Below are 23764 nucleotides of genomic sequence, written 5' to 3' on the forward strand. Positions count from 1 at the left end.
CATTGCCTTTTGAAAGGAACTTCTGCTTTGCTTTGTGTTCTCACACAGCATCAGGCTTTGATAAATAGCCTTACACACTTTTCTCCTAGATTTAGATGATCATTTGTACTTTGTGACATCTGTGTTTTTTGGGGGCTTGTGGTGGTTTTTTTGTTGTTTTGGGGTTTTGTGTTTTTGGGGTTTTTTGTTTTGTTTTTGCCTTTTTGCATGTTCTAGTAGGCCAGAAATCTCTATGATGCATGTTTCTCTCCTAGTGCAACACATTTGAGGCAACATGACGCAACTGTTTACATGCTTAGTGTTCTTTCTGTTGCCAGAGGAAACAAAGTATTGAACTTGAAATTGCATTTGTGTTTGCATTTAATTGACCTAATGGGTCACTCACTTATCTGTGCAACTCAAAATGCAACATTTAAGTCAAAATAGAGCCAGTCAACCTTTTTGTACTGAAAACAGAGAAAGGGGAGGATATCATATCAAGATAAGGTATGTTTCTCTCTAGTCAGACACATCTCATGCCAGATTCCATTTCGTCATCAAAACCTCTCAAATTAAGTTTCAGCACAACCAGGTGGAACTGGAGGGAAGGATTTTTTTTTTTTTTAATGGGAGTGCTTACACTAACCTGTTTCCAATATTAATCTTGGTGAAGTCTGACAAAAATTTTAGTTTTGAAGTAATTTGAATAGTATAAAGGATTGCACTATGGTAATTAACATTTCCTCATTATGCCTTGGAGGAAAATTTTGGAGCTGTGTAGTCCATTTATCACACACTTACAGTCTGCCATGGTCCAGCTGGTCACAGCTTTGCAGGCTGTGGAAACATTCTCATTTCTCCTCTTATAAAACCCATATGGAACTTGTGGGTTTCTGCTTCCTTGGCAAGGTGAGGCAGGGCTGGAATGGAGAACCTCAGTCACATCAGCCATGATTTAGATGTAAACACTCTCCCTGCTCCTTTAACACCTTTGTGGCTTAGCTGGCAAGGATCAGAGCTCTGCTTTGGAGTGCAGTCCCATGCCCACGTCACAAAGTGCAAACAGGCTCTGCCACGTGCAGAATCTGCACCTACCTACCACCCACTGCTGGTTTATTCCCTGTTTAGCATGAGATGGTGGAAGCCAGTTCTACAAGGTGAACTTGGGGATGTTTCAGGCTGAGTGATTTCGTGTATGAAACCAAACACGTGGAACACGGGACCAGAGTATAATTTTTAGCAGTTACTGGTGTAAAATGACTGCAAGGGCAGTGGCAGTGTTTTGGGTAGACCAGAGCACCGTGGATGGGGCTGGCAAGAGACCAGACCTGAGGATGCTCTTGCTCTGAACTTTGACTTTCTTGCTCGTATTGAAAACTGTGGTCTTGTCTTAAAAAGGGTAACATTAAAAGACGAAGTGCAGCTGGCATAGGGCAGTGCCCGGGACAGGAATCCATCAGGATCATAGGTTATTCCCAGTCGGGAAGGATCCACAGGGACCATCAAATCCAGCCGTGACGCGAATGGCCCACCCGGGGACCGAACCCGCGGCCTGGCGCTGTGGGCACCGCGCTCTGCCCGGGGGCTGATCCCCTGAGGGGACGGTCCCGGCCTGGCCCCCGTGGGACCAAACTCCGCCAGCCGCCTCTCGTGCTGCCCTTTGGCTCCCTAAAGCCGGGACGGCGGAACCGAAGCGCTCCGGCTCTCCCGGGTTCTGCTCCAGAGCCAGAGGGGCCGGGCTGGGCCTGCACCTGGCATCTGAAGCTTTCCGGCACCGAGTCCGGCCGGGGCTGCCCGCAGGGTTTGTGCCTGGGCTCCGGGGCTGCCCCTGGCCCTCAGGTGAGGCAGTGGAGCTGTGCTGGGTCCTCAGGTGAGGCAATGGAGCTGCCCCTGGCCCTCAGGTGAGGCAATGGAGCTGCCCCAGGCCCTCAGGTGAGGCAGTGGAGCTGTGCTGGGTCCTCAGGTGAGGCAGTGGAGCTGTGCCTGGCCCTCAGGTGAGGCAGTGGAGCTGTGCCTGGCCCTCAGGTGAGGCAGTGGAGCTGTGCTGGGTCCTCAGGTGAGGCAGTGGAGCTGCACCTGGCCCTCAGGTGAGGCAGTGGAGCTGTGCTGGGTCCTCAGGTGAGGCAGTGGAGCTGCACCTGGCCCTCAGGTGAGGCAGTGGAGCTGCACCTGGCCCTCAGGTGAGGCAGTGGAGCTGTGCCTGGCCCTCAGGTGAGGCAGTGGAGCTGCCCCTGGTCCTCAGGTGAGGCAGTGGAGCTGTGCAGGCCCTCAGGTGAGGCAGTGGAGCTGTGCAGGCCCTCAGGTGAGGCAGTGGAGCTGCGCCGGGCCCTCAGGTGAGGCAGTGGAGCTGCACCTGGCCCTCAGGTGAGGCAGTGAAGCTGTGCCTGGCCCTCAGGTGAGGCAGTGGAGCTGTGCCCACGCTGACCCCTCGGCTTCACCTCAGCAGCTGCAGCCACCAGCAGCGTCCCTTGGACCCTGCTCACCTGGAATTTTGCTGCAGATGCTTTATAGCTGGCGGGCTGGCTTCAAGCCCAAGAGCTTTCATTCAGAAAGGGAAGATAAAACTTGCATCATGCCTGTTTGGATGATGGCTTCTATCACTGGAGAAGGCTGGGAGCTTGGGGTAAGTGCTAAGTGTTTTGTGTTCTTTGTGTTCAAAAGAATATTGTTCTTTGTCAATGTTCTTTTGACATTTACTCTTTGTGATTGAAGTTTTAGACTATGCTGAGTTGCAAAGCCTTATCAGAGGAATCTCTGTATTTAAATGCACTTTTCTTAATAGAAAAATAAAAAAGTGTTAAGCTTTAAGTGTTTCATCAAAGAAGAAGTTTGGTAAAGAACTCTGATTTGACTTTTGCTGTTGTTAAAGAAAGTGTCCTCACACTCAGCCCCAAAATTCGAATCTCAAAAAGAAGCTTCTTCTGTGCTTGCAATCAGCAAACTCCTTCACTGCGTTCGTGTTGCCATGTTGTGTAACTGTGGAACAGAATTGCCACTGGTTGTATTTCTCCCGATTTCACACTTCTGATAGTGCTGGTTTGGACATGATTCATTTAGTCATTTCTGCTCCCACTCTCTTGACACTGATAATTTCACCTGGAGATGATTTCTGTGTGTTGGCCTATCCCAGGGATATTCCTGCCCAGCCTAGAGAGAAGATAGTTTATTCTTATTACACTGGTTGGAGGTGAGACTGAAGAGCTTGAAATGGCCGTTCTCAGTTTCAATAGTTGCAGCTGTGTGTCCAGAGCAGGTGTTTCTTCTTGGGATTTCCTCATTTGCAGAGAAGGCTTACCCAAAACAGGCTTAAAAGTTTTGTTTGTTTATGTGAACTGAGTTATTTTCAACAAATATTTTATTAGTGAAATTCAATTCCTAAATTTTTTTAAAGAATAAAAGCCTTTCAGCACCTTAATTTCTGAAATAGTATTTGTTCTATTTCAGTCAGTTAAAATGAACTGCTGATGAAGGCTGGCAGTTTAACCTCCTGGGTCCTGTCTTATATAAAACTATATTTGACAAAATCTGTTGTAATATGTTTTGAGTCTATCACAGAAGTGTATTCTAAAACCTGATTGCATCTAAGGAAAACTTGAAATATTCTAAAGCAGAAAATACCTGATGCACCAAGGTTTGCCTGTAGTCAATTTAAAATTTTGCCTTTTTATATCTACTTGTTATAAAGCTTTTGAAAAAGAACAGGTGAGGGCTACTGTGTTACTTAGCTGGATATGCAGCAAGTATTCAAATAAACATGACAGGATGTTAATTTAAACTTGCTAATTGCAATTTCTTTTGTTACTATGCTATTCATTATAATCGTTTTACTTTAAATACATGCCTTTGGGGGTTTTTAATGGCTATTGTTTGTGGCTTTCTGTGATAATATAAAGCTGAGTTCAAATAAAATGCTTTCCCTTTTGTAAACATCACTAAGGTGCTGCTCTAATTTTGCCGATTTAATGTCAGCTGTGTGACAATGTCTTTGGCTGCCAGTAGATGTCCCCTTTCCATCGGGGATCGGAACAGCGGCTTTGGGGCCGGGAGCTCCGCTGTCCGGGAATGCTCTGCCGTCTGTTCGCCTTAAACTCCGAGGTTTTGCTGCTCATGAAATTGTTGACTTAAGTTGGCTGTGTTGTTTTTTCGTTTGTTTGTTGGGTTTTTTTTCTCCCCCTCTTTTTTGTCAATTTTCTTCTTGTTTTTCTATTCGAAATGTTTTCTCCGACTTCATTGATACTCAATAGGGTTGCTTTGAAATGTACAAACTGATTTCTAATTGTGAAAATCACAGTGGTATCTAACCGTATTTAGTCGGAAAGGAAAAAGACTTTTAAAAGCTGCTCGACCAAAAGAAATCCATAAAATGTTTCCTAGACAGCAAACATTGTCCAGTAGCAATGACTGGACAAAAGGAGTGCTTTAAGTGTCACCCCAATGTAAACATACTGTGTTAGACCAAAAATGAAGGAAAAATTACTCTTTAGTCTTCTGGCTCTAAGAAAGATCAGCACAATGCCAAGGCTTTAGAGCAGATTACATTTGTGGAAGGAAGCAGGGCTGCGGGCTGAGCGGGAGCAGCCCCGGCGGCGGCAGAGCCCTGGATCCCAGAGCTGAGGTGGCCTCGGGGCTGGCAGGCTCCTCTCACACCGCTGGGCACCTTCTCAGGCGGCTCCCCCGGCTCCTCGCCGCTGTCAGCTGTTGGTCTTGTTGGTTTAAATCCTGGTTTCTCAGGGCATTTCCCTTGGGTGTGTTCAGCACCATAAACTGAGAGTTGCTGGGAATTCTCCTTGTGGGGGATCCCGTGGGATACTCACTCACGCTGTAATATAGGAAAGAGGGTAAAAATGGGGAGAGGTTTTTAATGTCTAGTATTATATCTTGAGTTGCTCCAGCACTTGCCATATTTTGGGACGGCCTAATTTTTTCAAGAGAAATTGAAAAGAGGGGGAGTGGGGGGGTTGCATATCAGCAGTTCCACTATTTAGAGAAAGGAACCAACCCTCACACCCACAACCCCTAACCCTCAAACACGGGAGTTGTCTTTGTAAGTTTCTGTTGCTTTGAAGTTTGGGGACATTAACCAGAGCCTTCCACTGCTCCTAGACCTTCTAGGACACTCTTCTTTTGTTGAGCAATAAGTGAAAATAAGAACATGTTGTGTTTCATTTGGGAAAGCAGCTTTTACAATAGGCCTGATGAAGGTGCAGTTGTTCTGTTTATACCAATGTCCTGTTCTAGTCCCTGCCTTCTAGCTTGGCTGTTACAGCATTGTAACTTTTGAAAGGTTTTTTTGTTGTTGCTATTTGGTTTTAATCATTCCTTGTTATCAGCACTTTATCTTCTCCTTGCTGGAGGTAGGGGAAAAGTTAATGTGCTGCTGGCATGGATCACTTGTGTTTGTATATTCTCTTCTAAAATAACTTGTGAGGTTTGAATTTCATGCAAACCTAACTTAAAATTTTGTATTTGTGTGCAAAAATATTCAAAATCTTTACTCTGGGTATGTTTTAAATAATAATACTTAGAAGTATGTGAGTGCAAAAATGAAGGAGATATATTTCTATTTCTTCTTACTACTATTCACAAGAATAGGTGAGAGGTGGAAAGAAACAAGAGAATAACCGAGGAGAGGAAAAAATTATGTATTTTGGAGAAGGGGAGTCTCACTGGAATTTTCTGTGAGAAGCTCCAAAAAGCTGATGGTTGTTTTTTGGAAAAATCTCTTGTGCTGCTGTGTGCAATGGAATGGCATTAGAATTTAGCTGTCTTCTGCATTGAATAAAAGCTTTGGGGTTTGTCAGGAAGAGTAAGATCTTTTCTTGCTCTTTTCTAATTCAGTGTTGGGGATCTCTCTGGGACTGCTTTCCATAGGGATGGAAGGCACACAAAGTTCTGCTGTGGGAGAAATGCAAAGGTGTGGTGGAACTGCACAGCCCAAAGACTGGCAAGGAACAGGTCCTTCCTCCTCCTTGCTCGGGGCATGAGAGGTTGAAGTGAGGAAAGGACAGTCTGAGCCTTATCTGCAGTGCAACATTTGTCACTACAGCTCAGTCCAAGGAATTCTTGGTTAAACATGCCCTGAAAATGTGGGACTCATTCCCATTGGATTAGGTGTGCCTTTCTTTTGTTTGATGCAATGCAGTCCTTGTGCAATTGTGAACTTTACTGTGAAAATCCACACAAGCTGCACTGAATATTAATTGTAGCAATAATATTAAATTAAAATGTCCTTGAAAGATCAGGACCTTTTGGGTTTTTGTTTTGTTCTGTTTTGTTTTGGCATGGGTTTGGTCGGTTGGTTATTTTGTTTTGGTTTTGTTTTTTGAAAAGCAACAAAAAAACTTAGAAAACCAATCAATTTTGCTTAGTTTTTAGTGACAAGAAATCTATGTCTGGGAATATAAACTGTCAGATTGCTTACAATGCTGCGTATTTTGTGTGTGTGTTAAATTGCTCTAAAATGTTTTATCAAAAGTCAGGTCCATCATATTCCTGCTGGGATCTGGAGCACAGATCACAGGTTGGGTGATGGAGGCCTTGAGGAGATACATCCTGGAGTTAGAGCTGGAGTTACACCTGGCAGTGCTCATGACAGTGATGGACTCTTTCTCTTGCTCGTGAGGAGGAGAAGGCCTGTAAGGATGGCAGGCTCCATATTTTCAATGAAATGTGGCTTCTGCCTGTCTGTAAAATCAATCTTTTTGTTCAGCTGAAAGATACTGGTGACTGATAACAGTGTGCCAGTGATTTTATTTAAAGTGACCTGATCTTGCCTTGTAGAAAGTAAGCCCCCAGAAAAGAAAGGATTCCAAATTTTTGGGTTATGGGGACTGTTTTAGAGATAATTTGGGGAAGAAAGAAAATTGTAAGACCATGGACCTAGACACTGATAACACATCCCAGAGAGTGTGCTAACAACAGGGGAGACTGTGAATGCAGTGAAGGCAATATTTTGGGAGTGTGGGCTATTTGTTTCTTTTTTTTTTTTGTTCTGTTCACTGGCACCAGGTTCCACCAGTGGTTCCCTTTCAGACACAGCTACTCTGGCTAAACAGCACGGGGCAGCTGCAGTGTGGGAACTCCCTGCACAGCCTGGAGATCTTCCAGCTACAGAGCAAGTTCAGCACTGGATACTGGAGCTTCCAGAGGGTTTGCAATGCCAGGATAATGACTCTCCTTATGGTTCAGGAGGTGGGATGATTTTCTGACCTGTTTCAAACAGGAAAAGCAGGTTGCAGATGTGCTGAGGAGGCAGCATCAGCCCACGCAGTCGGTGGCAAAGGGCAGCACTGCTGGCAGACTGCTCTTGGGGCAACTCTGGGCAGCCACAAACACGAAAATCAGCCCAAGTGGTTGTAGATGGAGCTGAAGCAGCTCTGAGCTGGGCAGCCCAGGCCCAGCTGCGCGCAGCTCGCTCGGGCAAGCAGGAATGCAGCTCCCAGCACAGCTCTGCTCATGGTGCTGCTCTCAGCAGCTCTACTCACTCCTGATTATAACTCATGGACTCTAGAATTTTTTGAAACAATTAGGATAAATCAGAGTGGAGGCAAGGAGGGGTTACTGGATACAATTGCAGTTTGTTCATCGCGTGTCTGTCATTGAGCATAAATGATGTTTAGCCTCTAGATACAGACTAGGAAATTGGATTTGAAAGCAGAAGGAAGAGCCAAGGAACAGTTTTTCTTATGCCAGCACCTCAGTTTTTATTGCTTTAAGCAAGGCGTAGTGAGGGGGAACATGCAGTATTTGTGTGGATGTCACTGTAAAAAGTAACTTTGAGGAATAATTATGGAGCTAGTAATGAAGCAGACACGCCTGGCTCTTGGAGCCCTTGAATTTGTAACTCTAGAATTTGAGTCAGAAATCCTTCAGAAGAACTATAACAGAATTACAGTAACTTTTGAATTCTATTTAGCAAGCACATAATCTCTCTTCAGAAATTCTTCTCATTCCTATGTTTTGTTGTTGATTTCAGAAATATTCGGTTTCATATTTGTTTCAGATAAAAAAATTGTGAAGTGTACAGGGAAAAAATGGTTGCTCTTTAGCAGACTACGCCACTGAAAATGGAACTCCAGAAACTCTTTGTGTAAGAGGACTTGCATTTTTTCCTGAATGCTCAAAACCACTGCCATCCCCACCCCCACTTGAATGGTTTTTCTATTGTTCAGTGTACCCAGGAAAAATAAGATCCTGCGGTTTATAATTCATTTTTATTTTTTACCCACATAAACCATAGAGGGTTTTTTTTAAAATTTCCATGTTAGAAACACTCCATTGTGTGTTCCCAAATCAGCAGTGGAACACTGAAACCCAAGAGATGAGTTTTTCAGTACCTTTCTTTGTGAGCACCTTTGGAACACGCAGTGCTTTGCAGATCCCTGTTTAGATGGTGGTGTGAGACAGCAGCTGTGCAGAATAGTAGCTGCTGTGACAGTCCCCCTCAGGGGGAGATGTTGAGAGAATACCTGTGACCCTCCCTTCTCTCCTAAATGGGTTCTGCTGTTGTGCTTTAGGAATTCCATAAAGACATTTCATGCTTGCTGCCCCTCAATGACTCCAAACCCGACAGACATTTTTCAGGAATGGCAAACAAAACCTAAGATCTCAACCTCACTTCTCCACCAGTGGTGAGGTTTGTAAATAGATAACCATCAGTACTATGGAAAGCAACCCTAACTAGTACTGTCACTGTGGTGGCTCTGTAGTGCCAAAAGCAGTTGTTTTGGGGTTTTCAGATATGAAAATGAAAGTGACAGTTTATGGTAAGGATGACATCATGACATAAGTGTGAAAGGAAGGCTTTTGTCCTACCTTGTGATGCTCAGGAGCAGCTGCTCAGGTTGTGCTTCCACACCTTTGTGGCGTGGCCTGTGCTGTGCTCCACATTCAGGGTCTCGCACTGGTCTGGTTTTTGTGCATTCATTCCCTCTCCAGAATGTGCCCTGTTCAGTGGGGTGGGCTCTGTGCAAGCTCTGCACAGGGGGTACCTGCTGGGGGGTTCTCTTGAGCCTCTCCCTGCACGGCCTGCACACATGATCTGCCCTGAGCAACAGCCCAGGATTGCTCTGATATGCCCCAAGTGTAGATTTTGTTTGTGGAATGAGCTCATCTGATTTTGGCCACATTTAAGTACATTTGAAGCATGATGTTAATATTTAGTCTAAAATTATCTTTGTTTTCCACATTGTATCTCAACAGTGAATAAGATCAGCAACTTGTGATTTTTTTTTAACTCACCCCCTCCCCCCACATACATTTTTCACTCTGAGACACAAAGAAAGTTGGTTTTTTAAAGTCATTATTTGTGAACACAGTAAATGCAGTTCACTTCATACCAATAATCAAACCACACATCCAGCCTTTTGTCTCAAGTCTATTAAAGTATTAAAGATAATGTTCTCTTGATAATGCTTCATGATGGGAAAGCATTCCTCTCTTTCAAAAGTGCCTTTACATTTATCTTACTGCAGCGTTCCCTAAAAGATTGCTAATGTGGAACTTTATAAATAATCCTTTCTGCACTGCTGTAAAAGTAATTTAATGGACATTTCTGGGAGGACAGGCTGATGGGAAGGTATTTATAGGAAGTACCAAGGGGTGCCTGACAAAGTGAGGTGGATGTTTGGCTTTTATCGGGAGCAGGGAGCGGAGCGCGGGGTGGGCGCTGCTGAACTGCCGGCTCTGCTGCGCGGGGTGAGCACACCCTGTGCCTCCTGTTCCCAGCCCACCCAGCCTGTTCTGAGAACAGCTCGGCTCTGCAGCCCTTGTAAACATTGCTCCAGCTGTGTGAAGCCACTGGAGTGACTGCAGTTGTTGCTGGAAGGCCAACCAAGGCCAGCCTTAATTATGCAGACAAAAAAGAGAAAATAATTTTAAATGTTCCCAACACTGAGCAAACAACAAAGATTTCCTCTTAACCCTACTCTAGCAGGAACACCTTTTCTCTGAAGGACACATATTTTTATTTCCAAAATGGCTCCTCTGCTTGAAAGCCTACCCTGAATCATCAGTCCTACCTTGCCATGTCTCTGAATCCAGCCTCTTTTGCCAGGTTTCTTCTTTCTTACAAAGGCGATTTTTTGGTGCAAAACTCTGCACTACTTTTTAGAAAATAAGTCCATAGAGGGTTGATTTGATTTGATTCTTCTCACTTCATGTTTTTGAGACATCCAGTGTGGGGTACCAGTAATCTGTTCTGTAGGAATGAATGCTGCCTTTCTTAAACACGCCTTCATGTGTCCTTTTCTTTAGTTTTGCATCTGTTTTGTGGAAACCACCTATTGTGCACTACTGGCTTTCAGGTAGTACCTTTAGTGGCAGGGGCAGATGGAAGACTTCCTGGGCAGTTGTGCATGGCTGGTGTTGGAAGCAATTGTTTCATGTGGTTTGGATGCTTCTCTACTGCTGTCAGAACAAGAGAGGGACATCAGATAAATTGTTTGTATACAAATTATTCATTACTTTTAAATTAATAAAACTAGAAGCCTGTGTGAAAAATTTCTAGGGTCCATCAACCACCATCTGTTAGTTAAGTGAATGTGATGCTGGGGCATAAATAAGGCATTAGGTGAACCCAAGTATCTTTTCATAACAGCAGAATTTTGGAGCTGGGTAGGACAACTTTAAATATGAAATAATAGGAACAGAATGGAGTGAGATAATGCTCTCTAACCAAGAGCTGGCTCCAGGCATTGCTGCCACTGCAGATGTGAGTTGCAGAGAAGAAAAGCCCCTGAACAGCTCTGTCCTGTCCCCTCCCCACGTTTTCTTCCTCTGGGAGTCCAGGGAGGGCTGGGGCTGGGTGTGAGTGCACCACCCAAACCCTCTGATCTTAACTGGGAACTGGTGTTCTCTTCTCCTCCCAGGTGGAATCTGATATCTGATATAATGGTGGCATCATTAAGTAGCACGGAGCAGGAAAGAACCAATGCAACCCAAAGTTCCTTTGGTTTCAGGCTGACTTTAGATTGTGAGTTTTTCTGGGAGTAGGGAGGGAAATTCCTGATAAAGCTGTGAATTGTTGAAAGTTTGAGTTACAGGAAAGATTGTGATGGAACAGCTCATGATCAATATGTTTGCAAAGACTGGGACTAAAAGGTGCACTTTGTAACCAATAAGACTCTAAAATGCTCTCTATATGTGACCTGAAATGTCAACCAACACATATACTGAGTTCTGGGAACTGGAGATCACAGTACTTAACAGAGATTTTGTGTTATCTCAGTGGGACATAGTGGAAAATAACTCGGAATTCAAATGATAATTGCTTAAGAAAACATTTACCTTAGTAGCCTGCACAAACCCAGGTAATTACATAATACCTGCTTGAAACTCACCTTTATTCAGCCAGCCATGATATTTCTTAAATCTTGACCTTTCATTATAAATATTAAACTCTTGCTGCATTCCAGCTGAGTGGAGGCTGTCTTCTTGGTGACTAACACAATTTTTTTTGTCATTTATTTGAAGTACCTCATGACAAAAAGTGGGTTAAAACAAAATTGTAGCACAAATCATCTATGACACAGTGATACTGAATTATTAGTATCCTAAGACCCCTGTTAGTTGTTGTTTAGTGCTGTGATGTTCTGCCCTGTGTGAACCTTGCAGTTCCAGTGTATTTTCAAAACCTGAATGCCCAGCAGGGTATGGCAGTATGGCCAACAGCTACTAGGAATTATTTTTGTTTCTCCCATGTGCTGCAACTCTTCCCGCAGGGAATGGGGAACCTGCTCTGTTGGTATTTCAACTGAGTGGAAGAAGTCTTGGGTGGCTGGGTCTCTTGCTAAAACGTCCTGAGGTCTCAGGTTTTACGTTCACCATGTGTGAGGATAAGGAATGCCTTGCAGTTACCCAGATTACTTTAACTAGCATGAATTAAGTGTGATTTCGATTGTGGATCTGTGTCTAATCATAATGCTCAGTGCAATCAGGTTAGTTGTTTTATTTTTTAAAAAACATATAGGCATAGAAATAGATAAGCAACCAGTGCTGTGTTTAGTCTAGTTGCATTTATACTGTGTGAGAAAGCTTTCTTTTTGTGCAGTAATCAGCTTTGCTCTTTCCTGTTCTGATAACCTTTCTAAAGGGTTTAGCCTTTATGTCTTCCACATTTTTGGTGGGGTATCTTTAGTTTTTACAGCCATTATTCCCTTTCAAGTCTTCTAGAAGATTTATCCAGGTTTAATCTCACCTGGTACCCCCTTTCTTCCAGATCCTCCTCTTTTCTTGACTACGAGAGTTGGGCCACCATTTTAGTTACAGTAAAAGCTGTTTCCCTTCCATATCCATGTAAACATTTCCAGCCATTAAGCATCAGTTCCTTTACTAAATTGCTCAGGTGTTTTGCCAAAATGAGGTGTGGAATTCTCTCCCTTTCACAGGTACTGCCCATTGCTGTTCCACCCAGGCCTGTGTCAGTCTGTGCTGAAAGCAGTGCTGTGGCTCTGGCTCTTGAGAGAGACCAGGCACTACCGAGCACCACGCAGGGGGACCTGATTTCCAACCTTTCTCCTTTGGGCTTCCCAGCATTTTCTTGTTCTAGAAGTAAATCTCCCCTGAACTCGTCTGTGGCTGGCCCTGAGCTGAAGAATTAGCAGTGCTACCTGGAATTCAGGCTTTGCTTTTCAGCTGGAGTCATTGTACCTTGGCCAGGCACTCGCCTCATCTGGATGTGAGATGGACCTGCCAAGAACTGGAGGCAGAAGCAGCAGGGACTTCTCTGAGTTCAGTCCAGGGGACACTGCAGAGGCTGTGACCCTCCTGATGAACCCTGCTTGGTTCCGTGCAGGCAGACCAAAGCTGTTTCCCTCAGTGACCTTTCTGCATGTGAGATTTCATCTCCTATTCCTGCTCACTTATGTTTGTTTTGTGGGAGTCCTACTGAGAGTAGAGTGACTCAAGATACACAAATGGAGAGAAATAATTCAAACTGCATGTGATTTTAAACCTCCTTTTCAGCTGCAAATAGAAAGCTAAAACTGGTTTGCCATTAACTCCTGGCTTTAAGCCAAAATGTCTGTGCCTTTGGGGAACTCACAAAGTCTAACCTGGATTCAGGTGTGTGTTCTGTGAGCACCCACATATTTTCCCAGAAAAAGAGACTCCAGAGAACTGTCCTGTGTCAGCTTTTTTCTTACCCTGACTTTTCATGGGGGCAATTAGAACTGTATAGGATCTCTATGTGAATTAAATTTTATAACACCCCTGGCCCCATGCCCAAGCTGCAATTTCTCTTCTTAAAAAAAAAAAAAAGTAACCCTAAAAATCTTTTTGCTGTTGAGAGCAGGATCCTGATGGTATCTGTGTGACTGAGAGAGCACCAGTAACACTGAATGAAGGTTTGACACTTGTTTAAACAAATTTGAGAGCTTGGGGGACATTTTCAGAACAGCTGAACAACTGAGCTCCTTGAATCTCATTTCTTTTTTGTTAACTCCACCCCTGAGGATGTTTTATGTTGTGTGGAGCCAGTGCTGATTCTGCTTGCTGGGCCCACCTGCAGCACATCTCCCCTGTCTGCAGAATGGCCTTCAGTGAAGCCACCCGAGTGTATTTTGAATGAAAGAAACACCAGGTAGCTTGAAAGCTGTCTAACAAGCTGAGAGTAAAGACAACATTTAATGGCTTTCTAAATTTTTTCTACTTTGATTATGAAAGACTGAGTTGCTGTTTAAATATAATATTTAATGTCACTCAGAACTGTGTGGTTCTGGTTTTAGGCCAACCAAACAGGAAATTTTTTTTTGTTGTAAGTGATAGAATTCCATTTTACTTGTCTGGTCCAGATGGTGTTTGACCTGCTAAGAGTTCATGTGGTGTTAGAAAAAATATTGAACTTAGTGTACTATATGTGAAAATGATACAAAATCATGAAGGCAGAGTCTCTGGGGGGAGGGGGTGGTCTGGGAAGGAGGGCACGAATGACACAGAAAAATGGAACAATTTACATTAGAACATGCCCTGCTTAGCCAGCTATGTGTTTAACTGTTGCTTATATAAAAAATGAATTTTGCAGCTTTACTGCTATCTAAAAAGTAAATCTAAGAAGAACGTTGCTTTCTGCTATGAAGTAATTGAGGTCGGCCTTTCACAGGAGTGGAAGCCTGTAATTGGAGACAGACCTGCTCGGTAACCAAAATATTTTCTCTTTTTTTCTTTTCCCTCTTTTCTCTGTCTTTTGTATGTTTTGTATTGCTCTTTCTAGCTAAGGAAACCGTATTGGTCTCCAGTGTCATTTTAGCAGCTGGATTAGTTCCAAAGGGTTTAGGCTTGGGCAAGCAGCGTTTGAGTCTCTCAGCAAACTCTGCTGACAGCCACAAAATGTATGGCTGTGCCTCTCCAAGCCACGATGTCATTCAGCCCTGGATCTGGCCAGTCCTGGATTGCTTGTTATCCTCCATTGTTTGTGCAGCTTTTCCATTAGAACTTCTGTCAGTGGTGAGGTCAGATGGCAATGATGACATTCTTGGCATAGCTTCTTTGTTCATATCCTTAGAAAAAAATAATCCCATAGTAGCACTTAATTCAGTTTCAGTATTGCCTTATTTGTCCTATTGGCTTGATGGCTTATACTCCTCCTCCAGCTACTGTGACTACAGCCAGGCAAATGTCACAGGGTGGTATTTGCTGTTACTTGAATAAAGTTATCCTTGACCTCTCATAGTTGCTTTCTGTTGAAGATTGTATTAGCCAATTTTTATTCCTGGTAAGGGAAGAAATGGTGGGAACATGGAAATGCAGAAATGTGTGTACTGGCAAAACTGTGCTGAACAGTGCAGCTGGAGACAGAAACAATTGCAGGAGGAACTGATCACAGCACAGACCTGAGCAGGAGCTGCTGTGACATCCAGGAGTGAGGATTCATGTCCTGAGCAACCTTTCCATGTGGAGACCCGGCCTAGAAAACACACAGGGTAAAGTTGAACCAATGGCAGTTAAACTGCAAATCTGCACATCTGCTGTCAACTGCAGCTGTTTTTGACCTGTAAATTGTTGTTGCACCTTTATTATGATGCAATTCTTAAAATTTCAAACCTTGAAAGTAAACCTTAATTCATTAAATCACAGAAAACCAGTGCTTTGGACAGGCTATGCAGCAGCTCTGGAGGCACTTCAAATGATGGAAGACTGGGAAAATCTGTTCTTGCATCATACTTAGAGAATTTCCTACTTGAAAACAGTGACATACTGACTGCTAGAAGCTTGTCTTGTCCTTTTCCAACACATTGCAAGAACGACTTGGCTGGTGGATACACCAGGGAGTTCTTGGAATATTTACGAACAGATCCTTTTATTGCTGTGAGAAAAAAATTATGATGCATGAAGGACAACACTCAGCTATTCTGTGCTGTGTGTTTGTTGCAGTAGTTGTACCTCCTGGGCAGAGAAGGATCCATCACACCTTCTGCACCAAGCTGTAGTAAATTTAGGAAGGCAACCCTGACCTTTCATGCCTTGTCCTAAAAAGTGCTCTATGGCAGCCTAAATCCTTGATGTTGGTGCTACAGCCAGAACCGTGGGTATGTGGAGAAGCTGGATTTAGGAACTTTTGTCTTTGGTTCCAGAACCTGCAGTCGTTAATGTGTGGAGGTGTTTATTAAGAGATGCTGCAGCTGTTAATGTGTAGGGTGGTTATTGTTTTTTATAATTGCCTGTTTGCTAGAAAATATGTCAATATTCCCAACCATCAGGATTTTCAACATGCTGCTTCCTTGTCTTTCCTGCTTTTTATTACAAGAAGGACCTTCCTAAGCCATCAGTCATTTATCACTCCACTGTCAGAAGAACTTGGAAGAGTAGTTGTTCCCTTTTCCCTCCAGCTCACTTCACATGATACCACTGATTATCCAGCACCATGTTCCCAAGCAATATTTTCACATCAAGTTCTCTTTAGGTGCATCACTTTCCTTTGATCAAAAATTACAGAAAAGAACAAGCACAGACTACAAACATTCTTCCAGCTCTTACCAGCAGGTGTCACAGCAATGACAGGAAGGAAGAGGTAAGTATTTATTTTTCAGTTTCTAGTAATAAAAACCACGAATGAAATGAAAACTTTACATTTGCAGCTTGAGAACTTGCATAGCCTGACTTTTCTGGTGGATCAATCTCTTCAAAAACAAGATCTATGAAACACCCAAATCTTTGCAAAGTAAATATTCCTTTTCTATTGCTTCTGTATCTTAGTCTGGGTTGTTGTTTTTTTTTTTTTTTTTTTTTTAATTTTATTTTGCATGTAGCAGGTGTTAACAAAAGTAACAGTATGTTAGTGTAAAATAATTTTTTAGAGGATTTCTGCAAGTGACAATGATTTTTGTATGTTAAGAATGACTGATAAAAATTATCTTTTTACAGGCAGAATGAAGTTCTGAGTAAACTTCCTTTACCAGAGAAGTCTGTATGCAAAACTATGCATGAATTTAAATATATTGAAAATACTTTTTCTTTTCCATGGCCTTCTACATATCTTAATATTCACTCCCTACAGCAGTGGCCAGCTCCTGAACACTGTCATTGTAGATTAATTGAAGCCAAGGGGCAAAAAAAAAAGGTAGGAACCAAACAGCTCAATCCTCACCTTATTCAGTCCAGTGGAGCACATGGTACATTCAGAACATACAGTGATATTTTGAGTTAGGCAGGGAGAGAGAGGCCCAGAAACAAGCAGCAGGAAGAAGTGCTGTGGAATATTGTAAGGAAATACTGGCTATAATATGAGAATTTAAAGGCCTTGATTGCTGGCAGCATTTCCTTTGGGTTTGGGTCGTAAGTGAATGAACATCTGGTTACTCTTCTAAAGGAGCTGACTTTAACAGGACATGACTTTTCCCTGATTACCTGAAATATCAAACCAGTGTTTTGCAAGGTAGACGTTTCCACCCTGCCTGGAATAAAGCCTCGTCTCTGCACCAAGAGCCGTGCGTGTGTCAGCGCTGAGCTCTGCCCGCCCTGGCGTGACCGCAGATCCTCCTGTCCCACCCCAGCAGCCCGAGCGCAGCAGCCTCCAGCCCATTTGCATCCGAAAGGCGACTTGAACTGACGGCAGAGGAGACGCAGTCAATGGCTTATTGCTGGTGTCGGTGTGTGCTAATTATACCCTGGGTAATCACCCCGCAGAACATGTGCACAGCTTTCAAACCGCCGCGGCTATTTTTACTAAACCTCGGCTATATTTACCGCGCACTGGGCTGGTGGCACTCGAGCATCCCCTTTCTGGTGTATTTATAGCGAAATGCAGCTGAAGGTAATGGGCCGGGACAGGCGCTCTGAGGGACGCTAATCCCAGCCTGGCCGCGCTGCTCCTGCTGCTGCTGCTCTCTCCCGCAGCTGAGCACGGGAGCCAAGGGCCGGGGCTTGAACAGCCCCACAGCTCACTGGGATTGCAGGGGTACGGAAAGGGAGATAAAACCCTCTTCAGCAGCACCAAGACCACTGAGATGAGATACACAGTGTAAGGCCTGACTGTACCCACAGGGACTTCCCTCGGGGCTGCCTGATCAGCCAGGATTTGGCAAGTAATATAAACTTTGTTGGAATTTCACATTTATTTCAGAAACAGAAATTTATTTCAGAAACAGAAACTACATCTTGCCTGTGATATCCTTTCAGGAATGGAAATTACTTTTTATTATGAACTTCCTCCAATAATAATTTCTGGAAAAATCTTTCAAAATAATCTTGTGATTGTCTAATTGAAACAATGACACTTGCAAAGAGGGAAGCAGCAGTGCTGTGCAGGCTGATACTCTGCCAGCACTGTGAATCCCTTCTCACGCAGGAGGTTCACTGTTGCTGGCTCTAATCTGAGCTCCAAACTCTGTCAGATTGTTCAAAATCACCACTGTTCCAGGAGGAATACCCAATGTCCCTCACTTCCCCTGGCCCAGCCTGGCACAGCTGTTACACTGCATCACAAATGGAGTTTCTTCCCACTACCTCTGGGTCTGCATTTCAAATAAATGACAAGGTATTTGCATTATTTTTATTTATTTGAACACTATGATTTAAGAGCCTAAATGCAAGTTTTTCCCTTTATTTCTGCAAGTAGCACTGCAATCATAACTTACAAAAATGTTTAAAATACAAAATGTACATGAAATTACAATACAAGGCTCTGTAAACATCTAGAACTTAATCTTTATTGTCCCACATTTTTAAATATAAAACTTCAATTTGAACGATTTCTGAACCTCAAGGAATGACATCCATTATGAGTATCAAAAATAGAGTTTCAAAGCTTTGTATCAGAACAAAATCATTTTTTCATTCTTTGGTTTAAAAAGGGTGGCAGTTCCCCTGATAACAGGTAAGTTTTACTACAGAAATTCAGATTCCTAGTTAATGGTAATTTCAGAACTCATCCCTGTCCCCCTGGATTAAAATGCTACCCCTTTATATTTTTCCCTAAGCATTGATCTTTGACCCTCCTTATAGAAAAGCTACCTCATCATTAAGGCTTTCCTTCAGGATAACGTAAATAATTAAAAATTTTTGGGAAAGTACTCAGGGAGAAGACAGGACTTAAGGACAAGGAAGTGGATGCCAACAAAATATTAACAGTTGCCGGGTTCTGTTGTTTAATTAAATTTGCATAGTCCAATAGAGATCATGTGCTTTTTATACCACTAAAATTATACAAGATTAACAGTCTTTATCTACGTTATCACACAAGCTAAAATAAAATTAAGACCCTTGTATTGAAGCTTTTACAAGGCAAATACAAAACTGCTTTAGTATCCAAAGCTATATTTTTTTAAATTTCATTTTTAAATAGGAAAGCATTTCTATGTCTACAGGCATCAAGGTATTTAAAGGCATCAGAAAATTTAGTGCATAGCAACTCCGGATTGTTTGGGCTCCTATATTTTAGGTACAGTGTGAATTCCAGCTACTTGGAGAACTTGCAAGGAGAGTCTGTACCAGCAGGATAAAGGAGCATAAATCCCATACAGTAAGAAAAGCTTCTCAGTCAGAATTCTCCTATAAACAATGGTTAATGCAAAAGACCCAATACATGAATGAAAACTGGAACGTGCCTTGCCACCAGCACACACTCTGAGACAATGACAGAGTTTACAGCATTGTGTGGTTTGGTTTGTTTTGAAGGTGTTAAAAACAGAAGTCGATGTATTTCTGAGCATGTGAGTTCTTTCTAGGATCTTTAACATACACGAGTAGAGGACAGAGTAAAGCACCATTGCTGAGGGACAATAACAATATCACACTTTCCAGATTCCAGCCCTGCCAATTATTTCCTGCAAATGTCAAGATTTGCACCACTGAACAGTACATTCACAAAAGGATGCTCAAGATTCCCAGCAGGTACATAGCGGCCTTGCATTAAGGTGTTTGAAATAATTACAACACATCAAGTTAGTAGCCTCAGGCTGCACTCTTAAAAGGAAGTACATGACAAAAGTACAATTTTACCCACTTAATACGGTCTTTAGAAGTTCATGATTCAGCTATTACAGAGATGGGATTACAGCTATGGTATTGCTCGGGCACTGACTTCACTCCAGGTGTAAGGTTCTGCCTGCAAAAGGCTCAATGGAAAGTCTTCCCCACCACTGTTTGCCAAAATGCAACATCAGTAGAAGCTGTGCTTGCTCTCCCAGGTGCTATAACTCAGCACTGCTCTCCACTGTCACAGCATTTCCTTCGTTTGAAGTCTACAAAGGGCATGTCCTTCCCATGTGTCAACTGCTAACATGGCCACACGTCTGAACTGGATCCAATGCAAGTATACTTTGCATTTTTCTAATTCTTTGTGTTAATTCACTCTTAATTTTTGTTAGATTGTCATGGCTCATCCAAATGAGCAGCTAAAAGGAACACCTTGGATGTTCTGAGGTTCCATGTGCTGCTGACCTTCCTTTGCCATGACTGGTATACCCTGTGTGCTCCATGGAGGGAAGCTCTGTAAATGAGTGATTCCTGGGGGAGGGAAATGCCCATGGCCTCCACAGGCAGTGTCAGATCCCCTCCAGTGTCTGACTGGAAAGGCTGGAGATTTTTAAGTCATGATGTAAACAGATTGTTTCAAATTCATCAGATTATGGGAAAAAGGGAGGTGCATCCTCAGAGCACAGCACGGAGTTTACTGCTGCTGTGATGAATCTTGTGTATTTCTTTGGTAGCTCCTGCTTCTCACCTTTGAAATCAAACACGGACACATCACACTGCCTAACCACTAATTCACAGTAAGTTACTTTTTAGCCAACTGACATTTACATACAGCCTGAATTTAAGGAACTGTAACTGCCATCTCCTTAGGAGTTCCAAGTGACATGGTCAGGCATGCAGCACATAGAAGATACAGATGTGACCAAATGATTTATTGCATTGAAAACTTGAATGCCACTGAATTGCTGATTTCAAAACCATATTTTGCAGGGATAATGGGAATATTTAGATCCTCAGCAAACATTAATTCTTCTCCTGTATCTAACATGGCTTTGATGTTGCTGTTCTTTAATCTAAAATCCTACTGCTCAAATTTGATTACAAATGTAACTTGCTAAGAAAAAAGCTATTTCAAGAAGGAGCCTGTGCTAATAAAGATCAGGAAGATTATCCACAAAGTTATAAAAGTTAAATTTTGGAATGTAATTTCTATCCCAACACTTTCATGATGGAATGGTCTTTTTGCAGCCTATCAAGTAACATCTTCAGTTTATAAACAAGTGCAGATCTACATTTGGCTTTGCTTCCTATGAATCTAAGAAAGAAAACACTACAGTATTCATATACACAATGGCTTCCGTGGCATTGGCTTCAGATGACAGGTATGATTTGCCACTGGAAGATCTTATTAAGAAAAAAATTAAACAACAGAAGCTTTAAAGGCTTTCCAAAATGACCAAAAGGTGTTACAAATCATCAGTTACAAACTATACTACCTCTAAGGGCAAGCAGCACACTGAAGATGTGCATTAAATCTTCCACGTTCAGGACTGTGAATATTATAAGAGCAAACTAACACCTCCACACATCTGAAGCACTTAAAATATAAAAGTATTCTATTTAAATGCAAAAAGCAAAGCTTGTTTGTAACTTTAAAACAGTTAAAATATCTGGTGTAGATTCTGTGTGTCCATTTTAAGAAGTCTCTTTACAGCATCTGAGGAACTATAATTAAAATGCTCTGTCTCTACATCAAAAATGTAACCCACTAGAAGGGCTTTGCAAGGATCCACTGTTCCAGTTCATAAAGGCCACAGAGTTGGAAGCACAGTAAGTCTAAAGAGGAAGAGGATGAAGAAATATTCAGAGACACTGTGATGCTTTCATGGATGTTGAGTCGTTAGCTTATCCATTACTGGATCCCATCAGATATTCTCGTCTCCAGCGATCCAGGACACGCACGTGCAGGCTGGCTGGCCACTGCTGCTCCATGTGACACTGAGATCTGTGACATATCTCTTCCTATGATCTCATTCACTATAAAAAAGAAGAAATATTAAAAATTGACAGGTTTTATGCTTTCCAAAAGGCAGGACTCATCAGCATAACCCTTTTATTTCAAAAATAAATACTTTCAGAGCTAAGCCTTGATGCTGTTACGTAACAGGAGATGAATGAGGAGCCTGGCTTCAGCAACAGTTAAAGCAAGGGGGAAAAAACATTCTGCCATAATCCATGCTGGAGACTCCCCAAGCCCCTTGAATAAAACAACCACATGAGCATTCATGACACACAGGTAGCTGAAAGGCACAGCACAGGTCAGGTTTAGTGAGATTTCCCCACAGAACTCCTGCTGTTCAGGAGTGTGACAGGCACAACAAATAACTCCAGCAACTCCTGGCTCTTTCAGGCTACTTACAGAACTTCCTAAGAACTTGGATTCAGGTTAAGAGAATATTCTTTTTAAACACTACATACCTATTAACTGGGCCAGTTTTCTGAATACTTGTATTTCTGAAACCACAGTAACTAAATTATATCAGCCAATTTCTGAAGATTCAGGATAGACTAATATACAGGCCAGTTTGTGTATCCAAGTGTGTCAACTTCAGCAAAGTTTAATCAACTTGTACTATTTAAAAGTGAGGGACACCTTAATGAATGTGACAAAGTTAACCTAGATTATTAAGAAATTATAATCCTTAAATCCTACTCTAAATCCTATGTAATTAAATGCAGGACAATTGAGGTTGGAAGATGATAAAAATTATCATCTTAAAGGTTAATGTAAAAGCAGTGATAGAAATGTCTATTCTACAAAAACAGACCGTGGTAATGTTATCAAAGAAAAACGAATAACATTCTACGTGGACATGAAAAATACCACATTACATAATAATGACAAATTTTAGAAAAATATTGCACCATAACCACAATCTAAATTATATTTCATTGTTAGAGGCAATGAGTCCTGTTGATTCCCATTACTGAGTGGGCAATAGGTTATATCATCTCTTTCTCAGCAAGACTTTGAATAGGCTGAATTATAGAAGCTTTTCCTTAATAATTGCATGACTTTGCTTGGACCTTCCATAAACAGGTATTTAATGGATCCTTTTGTTGACTAAGGACCATTTTTATGTTTAGAACATTTTGTTCTGATAATAAACTGCTTCTATTGAACATCTTAACAGATTTGGAACCCAGGCTTTTGCTACTTTGTTCTCCATTGGGTAATTTACAGAACAGTGTTGATGCACTTCACCACCTTTCTTAATGCTTCCTTAATTTTCCATAGCAGGATTTACTTTCCTACCAACTATTCCTGTCTGGTAGAAGCATAACAAAACCAATCTACAGATGGTAAATTGTGTTTATAGCACTGAACAGCCTGAGCACTGCCCTTCGTGGCAGTAGGATCCATAAGTGGGTCTGAAAGAAAATGTATTCGTATTGTGAATCTGCTGCAGTCCATGTAACTTAGAGAATTCAGCTCTGAAGGGAGGTTGTGTCTGTATTCTTCAAAGTCACTCAGGAAAGCATTAAAGCCACCTCCTGCACAGCCCTGTGTGTAATGGAAGAGGTGTTTGTTATTCACCAGTCCATCGGTGCAAGGACAGCTTGTCAGACACATGGTATGGAAGCCAAGGGTTCTAGCAGGTCACACACACCAGGGAAAAGCCAATTCCCTCAAGCGTTACAAGATTTGCAATTTCTCTAGCTTCAGAAAAGCCTGTCATTCAATGAAAACTGCACAGCGACACTGGAAATTGTGTGACTGCAGGTAGGGCACTTTCCCAAGTATTTTTATTAGGCCAACACAATACATAAGTAAACAACTGCTAAAAAACCCCACAACTTTTTATTTTTTAAACAAATGGTAGATGATTATTCATAAGAACTGTGCTCCACCAGCTTCTGTCAGGGCATTTAGCTTGCTGTAAGGAGCTCCAACAGCTCTTATCTACTGAACAGTAGCTTTGTGCAAACCCAGCGTCCCAGCTGTTCAGTACTGCTAAAACTTTCATGAGTGCTACAATAAAAACATTATAAATAACATTCTGAAGTTCAGTATTTTGAAATCATTAGTTACTTCCCTTAAGTTTTGATGGCTGATCTGTATCTGTAGTAGCACCATCAGCACAAACTGGTCTGTCCTGCAATGTTCTGTAGTTCCCACAAGCAGAGGTGTTTAACTGAACAGCACGTAGCCATTGGCCCTGCATTCTCCTAGAGTACATTACACTGAGGACAATAGCTGGTCACATGGGGTTTTACTTGCCAAACTTCTGCAGAAGTCATTATGCAGAATATTAAAGCTACTGATTAGCTTGTGTTGCTTTGTTCTAAATAATCACTGATTTGTTTATAAGAA

General features: G+C 42.3%; 1 protein-coding gene and 1 long non-coding RNA gene across 13 annotated transcripts in view; one reads left to right on the plus strand and one right to left on the minus strand.

Moving 5' to 3' along the window:
* Positions 1–2417: 2417 nt before the first annotated feature.
* LOC135279767 (uncharacterized) lies at positions 2418–17274 on the plus strand. Of its 11 annotated transcripts, none has more exons than XR_010346966.1 (6): positions 2418–2602; positions 6988–7170; positions 7982–8068; positions 10848–10951; positions 12366–15985; positions 16339–17274. It is a non-coding gene; the product is annotated as an uncharacterized LOC135279767 (long non-coding RNA). The 11 variants fall into 11 exon arrangements; XR_010346963.1 differs by lacking the exons at positions 6988–7170; positions 7982–8068 and having other exon boundaries at positions 12366–13558; positions 14000–14112; positions 14695–15985; positions 16339–17271; XR_010346965.1 differs by lacking the exon at positions 2418–2602 and adding an exon at positions 4726–6614.
* A 679-nt stretch (positions 17275–17953) lies between these two features.
* Positions 17954–23764, minus strand: part of NFATC3 (nuclear factor of activated T cells 3) — a 64492-nt gene continuing 58681 nt past the window's right edge. For both annotated transcript variants that reach the window (XM_064387272.1, XM_064387271.1), the window contains one exon: positions 17954–21426. In XM_064387272.1, coding sequence (XP_064243342.1) covers positions 21302–21426 — 125 coding nt within the window. In that variant the 3' untranslated portion in view covers positions 17954–21301. The remainder of the gene's footprint in view (positions 21427–23764) is intronic.

This window comes from Passer domesticus, chromosome 12 (assembly GCF_036417665.1).
Source record: "Passer domesticus isolate bPasDom1 chromosome 12, bPasDom1.hap1, whole genome shotgun sequence".
In the NCBI taxonomy this organism is placed as follows: domain Eukaryota; kingdom Metazoa; phylum Chordata; class Aves; order Passeriformes; family Passeridae; genus Passer; species Passer domesticus.